Here is a 6,689-nt window from a genome sequence, read left to right as displayed (position 1 = left end):
AGCTTTTCTATGTTCTAAACATTTATGACTCTACGCCCATAGGTTGAGATGAAGTAGGATAGGAGGAGGATGAGGAACGCAACCGCACAGACAGATAGGGCGCCACAATGGCACAGTGGTTAGCACTGCAGCCTCACAGCTCCAGGGACCCGGGTTCGATTCCCAGCTAGGGTCACTGTCTGTGTGGAGTCTGCACATTCTCCCCATGTCTGCGTGGGTTTCCTCCGGGTGCTCCGGTTTCCTCCCATAGTCTGAAACATGTGCTAGTTAGGTGCATTACCATGTTAAATTCTCCCTAGTGTGCCCGAACAGGCGCTGGAGAGTGGCGACTCGGGGATTTTCGCACTAACTTCATTGCAGTGTTAATGTAAGCCTACTTGTGACTAATAAATAAACTTTATGATCTATTTTGGTACTGGTAATTCTATACAATAGGAGTGGGTGTCATAAGTAGAGAAATGGGCAGGAAGAATGCTGGCATATTCTTCAATCCCTGCCATTTTAGGGGCACTGGGATCCACTGAGGTGCCACTGTTCTAAGAACAGCTGTACAGCACGCACACTGGGAAGGGGCAGCACGGACTGAGGGACAAGTCGTAGATGGGCGTCTGTGTGGAGTCTGCACGTTCTCCCCGTGTCTGCGTGGGTTTCCTTCGGGTGCTCCGGCTTCCTCCCACAGTCCAAAGATGTGTGGGGGTGGGTGGACTGGCCATGCTAAATTGACCCTAGTGTCAGGGGATTAGCAGGGTAAATATGTGGGGTTGTGGGGGTGGGGCCTGGGTGTGATGGTGTTCAGTGCAGGCTCGATGGGCTGAATGGCCTCCTTCTGCACCGTAGGGTTTCTACGTTCCTATGTGTGGCATTCACTACCACAGAAAGTAGTTGAGGCCAAAACGTTGTGTGATTTCAAGAAGGAATTAGATATAGCTCTTGGGGCTAAAGGGATCCATGGGGGGGAAAGGGGGATCAGGATATTGAATTTGATGATCAGCCATGATCAAGATGAATGGCGGAACAGGCTCGAAGGGCCGAATGGCCTACTCCTGCCTCTAGTCGCTGTGTAACAAGTGAAGCAGCAAACACAGCAGTAGCTGCTAATGTCTCAGTATTAACCGGTGGAAATAATGACAGCACGAGGAGAATGTGCAAACTCCACACAGACAGTGACCCGAGCCGGGAATCGAACCCAGGTCCCTGGAGCTGTGAAGCAGCAGTGCTAACCACTGTGCTACCGTGCCGCCCAATCTGTGGAACTATTTGCCGCAGAAGGCTGTGGAGGACAGGTCATTGAGAATCTTTCAGAGATAGATACAGCAGCGTGGTGAATTGCCACATTTCCAATGTTGGTCAAGAGAGGAATGTTGGCCGAGGCGCCAAGAGGTGTCCCTGCTGCTCTTTTAAAAAAATCCGCCAGGCTTCTTTCTGATCAACAATGTTGAGCCGCACAACAGGGCCTCGGCCTCAGAGAATTGTAGAATCCCTTCAGTGCAGAAGGAGGCCATTCGGCCCATCGATTCTGCAGCAACCACAATCCCATCCAGGTCCTATTCCTGCAACCCCACATATTTACCCCACTCATCTCCCTGACACTAGGGTCAGTTCAGCCATGGCCAATCAACCTAATCAGTACATCTTTCGGACTGTGGGAGCACCCGGAGGAAACCAGCGCCGACACGGGGAAGAACGTGCAGACTCCACACAGACAGTGACCCGAGCCGGGAATCGAACCCGGGTCTCTGGCGCTGGGAGGCAGCAGTGCTAACCCACTGTGCCGCCGTGCTGGTTTAACTGGCCAGCTGAGGGAAAAACACCTGCGCAAATGCCACCCCCCTCACCAGGGGTTAGGGAGTGAAGCAACAGTGCAGGTTTTCCTGCGCTGATCATTGCTATGACCAGGCTGCGTCACCTACCCAGCGCCCGGCTTCCATATAAACCTGGTGACCTTCGCTGCCCCAATTCACCCCCTGAGGAAAAGATCATGTTGGCGCAGCAGTGGACAGCTGGTGGTGTCAGTGACACTGCGGCCCAGTCATACTGGACGGGCAAATACAGCGCACTGTCATTTGTAGCTACTTAGCACCTCTCCGCTGAGAAAGGGGTTGAGCCAACAACTGCAGGAACCCCCGAGCGTGTGACGTGTTTGCTCCGCGTCCAAGCAAGGTTTGCACCGAACGCGCGACCATTCACTGAACTCTCCTTTCTGGAAGTCAGGGGTGCAAGGTGCTGATTGTCAGAGAGAGGGAGAGAATTAGAGTTTACGGTTGCTCAGCAATCCCTGCAGTCCAATCTCGCCAAAGGGATAGCTGCCCATTCGTGAAACTTAACCAGAACAGCTAGAAGTCTACAGAAAAGGCCTATAAAACAAATGGAAGTGACACGTAAACCCATTGAGTGTGGTCTCTGCTCAGTCCACAGGAGAATCCTGCAGTATCGGAGTGGCAGTCGCTGCCTTCGATTCCCTCATCTTCTCCAAGGCCAGGTACAAGTCCGTCTGCGTGATCGCTCGCAGATACTCATCGGCGGAGCTGAGAGGGAAAAAAAAAACACAACAGCACACGTTAAGATTTTCTTCCCCCAAGGTCAATACAAGGCCAAAAGCGAATTCATTGCAGCCCAATCACCCAAAGCAACACGCCTTCCACCACGGTCTACCAGATCCAACACCTCTTCCAGCCTGAAGGATTTCTCTCTCTCCCACCCAACCCGTCTGCGCAACTCACCAAGTTCGGATCATCGGGCGGAATTTCACTGGCATGTCCGCCCGAGTTCCACGCGATCCCGCCCCGAGGCCAACGGAGATTGCCGTTCTCCGAGCCTCGCCCGACCCTGGAATCGAGGTGGGCGTGCCGGTAAAATTCCGGCCATGGAGTCATAGAGGTTTACAGCATGGAAACAGGCCCTTCGGCCCAACTGGTCCACGCCGCCCAGTTAAGCTAGTCCCAATTGCCCGCGTTTGGCCCATATCCCTCTATACCCATCTTACCCATGTAACTGACTGAATGATAAAAGCAAATTACTGCGGATGCTGGAATCTGAAACCAAAAGAGAAAATGCTGGAAAATCTCAGCAGGTCTGGCAGCATCTGTAAGGAGAGAAAAGAGCTGACGTTTCGAGTCCAGTTGACCCTTTGTCAAAGCTGACAAAGCTGTCACAATTTTGACAAAGGGTCATCTGGACTCAAAACGTCGGTTCTTTTCTCTCCTTACAGATGCTGCCAGACCTGCTGAGATTTTCCAGCATTTTCTCTTTTGGTAACTGTCTAAATGCTTTTTAAAAGACAAGATTGTACCCACCTCCAATACAACCTCTGGCAACTCATTCCAGACACTCCCCACCCTCTATATGAAAGAATTGCCCCTCTGGATCCTTTTGTATCTCTCCCCTCTCACCTTAAACCTGTGCCCTCTAGTTTTAGACTCCCCTACCTTTGGGAAAAGATATTGACTCTCTAGCTGATCTGTGCCCCTCATTATTTTATAGACCTAGAACCATAGAACATTACAGCACAGAAACAGGCCTTTTGGCCCTTCTTGGCTGTGCGAACCATTTTTCTGCCTAGTCCCACTGACCTGCACCTGGACCATATCCCTCCACACCCCTCTCATCCATGTACCTGTCCAAGGTTTTCTTAAATGCTAAAAGTGAGCCCGCATTCACCATTTCATCTGGCAGCTCATTCCACACTCCCACCACTCTCTGTGTGAAGAAGCCCCCCTTAATATTCCCTTTAAACTTTTCCCCCTTCACCCCTAACCCATGTCCTCTAGTTTTTTTCTCCCCTAGCCTCAGTGGAAAAAGCCTGCTTGCATTCACTCTATCTACACCCGCCTCTATAAGATCACCCCTCAGCCTCCTACGCTCCAGAGAAAAAAGTCCCAGTCTATCCAGCCTCTTCTTATAACTCAAACCATCAAGTCCCGGTAGCATCCTAGTAAGTCTTTTCTGCATCTTTCTAGTTTAATAATATCCTTTCTATAATAGGGTGACCAGAACTGTACACAATATTCCAAGTGTGGCCTTACCAATGTCTTATACAACTTCAACAAGACATCCCAACTCCTGCATTCAATGTTCTGATCAATGAAACCAAGCATGCCGAATGCCTTCTTCACCACTCTGTCCACCTGTGACTCCACTTTCCAGGAGCTATTAACCTCCACCACTAGATCGCTTTGTTCTGTAACTCTCCCCAAAGCCCTACCATTAACTGAGGAAGTCCTCCCCTGGTTCGATCGACCAAAATGCATCACTTCGCATTTATCTAAATTAAACTCCATCTGCCGTTCGTCAGCCCAGTGGCCCAAACGATCAAGATCCAGTTGCAATCCGAGATAACCTTCTTCACTGCCCACTACGCCACCAATCTTGGTGTCATCTGCAAACTTACTAACCATCCAAAAGGATCGTTTCCGGATGTATCACAGCTTGGTATGGCTCCTGCTCTGCCCAAGACCGCAAGAAACTACAAAGGGTTGTGAACATCATGCAAACCAGTCTGCAGTCTATTAACTCCATCTACATTTCCCGCCTCGGGAAAGCAGCCAGCATAATCAAGGACCGACCCCAAGCACACTCCTTTCTTGCTCAGAGAGGGTGGCACAGTGGCAGCAGAGTGGCACAAGGGCAGTGCAGTGGCACAGCGGTTAGCACTGCTGCCTCACAGCGCCAGGGACCCGGTTCGATTCCCGGTGTGGGTCACTGTCTGTGCGGAGTTTGCAAGTTCTCCCCGTGTCTGCTTCCTCCGGGTGCTCCGGTTTCCTCCCACAGTCCGAAAGATGTGCGGGTTAGGTTGATTGGCCGTGCTAAATTGACCCTCTCTAGCAGGGTAAATATGTGGGATTATGGGAATAGGGTAGGATTGTTGTTGGTGTAGGCGCGATGGGCTGAATGGCCTCCTTCTCTTCTGTAGGGATTCTATGATTCTACCTCCTTCCGTTGGGGAAAAGGTACAGAAGTCTGAAAGCACTTACCAACAGACTCAAGAATAGCTTCTTCCCTGCTGCCACCAGACCTTTGAGTGGTCCTATCACACATTAAGCTGATCTTTCTCTTCACCCTATCGGTAACTGTAACATTATATTCTTCACCCTTTCCTTCCCTTCTCCCCTAGGTACTCTATGAACGGTATGTTTTGTCTGCATAGCTTGCCAGAAACAATACTCTTCACCCAATAACTCAATTCAATTCTAGAAGGCAGCACCAACCAGGATCTAACTCCACACCGTTGATTTTGACGTTTACGAGGGAAGGAGGGGAAAAGATAATGAAATAGTTCCTCCCCGCGGCAGCACTGGGAACAGATGCTGCCTCACACAGTGACTGGGAAAATACAAGTGGATGCATTGTCGGGACACAAGCGGCCCACGCTTCCCCCGGAAGGGATGTGCTTCCTCCTGTGTTCCCCCACCTTTACTTTCCCCACTGTACTCGTCACCTCTCTCGAGTGCAGAACAAACTCTGCTCGCACGCCTCGTCGCCAGTGTGACTGCCTCTCAAATAGTGTCAAAGCACAGCAACAAGAGTCACCTTTCCTCGCAGTCAGCGGCCTGCAGCTGCCTGGCGATGCGTGCATTTGCTCCTTCCGAACAAAGTCACGCAGCCTGTGCAAGGCTGCCTCTCTGCAGAGCTCCCTGAGGTCACTGCCCGAGTAGCCTCCCGTCTTCTCCGCAATTTCTTTCAGCCTCACACCACTGTTTAACTGCAAGGAACAGAGAGAGGGAGAGAGAGAGAGAGAGTCAGAGAGAGAGAGAGAGTCAGAGAGAGAGAGAGAGGGAGAGTCAGAGAGAGAGAGACACACAGTCAGAGAGAGAGAGAGAGTGAGAGTCAGAGAGAGAGACAGAGAGAGAGAGAGACAGAGAGACAGAGAGAGAGAGAGAGGACAGAGAGAGAGAGAGACAGAGAGAGACAGAGAGAGACAGAGAGAGACAGAGAGAGACAGAGAGAGACAGAGAGAGACAGAGAGAGACAGAGAGAGACAGAGAGAGAGAGACAGAGAGAGAGACAGAGAGAGAGAGACAGAGAGAGAGAGACAGAGAGAGACACAGAGGAGAGACAGAGAGAGAGACAGAGAGAGAGACAGAGAGAGAGACAGAGAGAGAGACAGAGAGAGAGACAGACAGGGAGAGAGACAGAGAGAGAGACAGACAGGGAGAGAGACAGACAGGGAGAGAGACAGACGGGGAGAGAGACAGACAGGGAGAGAGACAGACAGGGAGAGAGACAGACAGGGAGAGAGACAGACAGGGAGAGAGACAGACAGGGAGAGAGACAGACAGGGAGAGAGACAGACAGGGAGAGAGACAGACAGGGAGAGAGACAGACAGGGAGAGAGACAGACAGAGAGAGAGACAGACAGAGAGAGAGACAGAGAGAGAGAGAGACAGGAGAGAGAGAGACAGGGAGAGAGACAGACAGGGAGAGAGACAGACAGAGAGAGAGACAGACAGAGAGAGACAGAGAGAGAGAGAGACAGAGAGAGAGAGAGAGACAGAGAGAGAGAGAGACAGATGGAGAGAGACAGATGGAGAGAGAGGCAGAGAGAGAGAGAGGCAGAGAGAGAGGCAGAGAGAGAGAGAGGCAGATGAGAGAGAGGCAGAGAGAGAGAGAGGCAGAGAGAGAGAGAGGCAGAGAGAGAGAGAGGCAGAGAGAGAGAGAGGCAGAGAGAGAGAGAGAGGCAGGAGAGAGAGAGA

At 51.3% G+C, this 6,689-nt stretch overlaps 1 protein-coding gene across 1 annotated transcript in view; it reads right to left on the bottom strand.

The window, feature by feature from the left end:
• Positions 1-414: 414 nt before the first annotated feature.
• Positions 415-6,689, bottom strand: part of LOC144510080 (outer mitochondrial transmembrane helix translocase-like) — a 27,951-nt gene continuing 21,676 nt past the window's right edge. The window contains 3 exon segments of the mRNA XM_078239318.1: positions 415-2,525; positions 5,527-5,569; positions 5,572-5,690. Of these exon segments, the coding sequence (XP_078095444.1) occupies positions 2,405-2,525; positions 5,527-5,569; positions 5,572-5,690 (283 nt within the window). The 3' untranslated portion in view covers positions 415-2,404.

This window comes from Mustelus asterias, chromosome 22 (genome assembly GCF_964213995.1).
Source record: "Mustelus asterias chromosome 22, sMusAst1.hap1.1, whole genome shotgun sequence".
Classification (NCBI taxonomy): Eukaryota; Metazoa; Chordata; class Chondrichthyes; order Carcharhiniformes; family Triakidae; genus Mustelus; species Mustelus asterias.
Note: the sequence above shows the minus strand (reverse complement) of the source record. Positions and strands in the feature narration are given on the sequence as shown.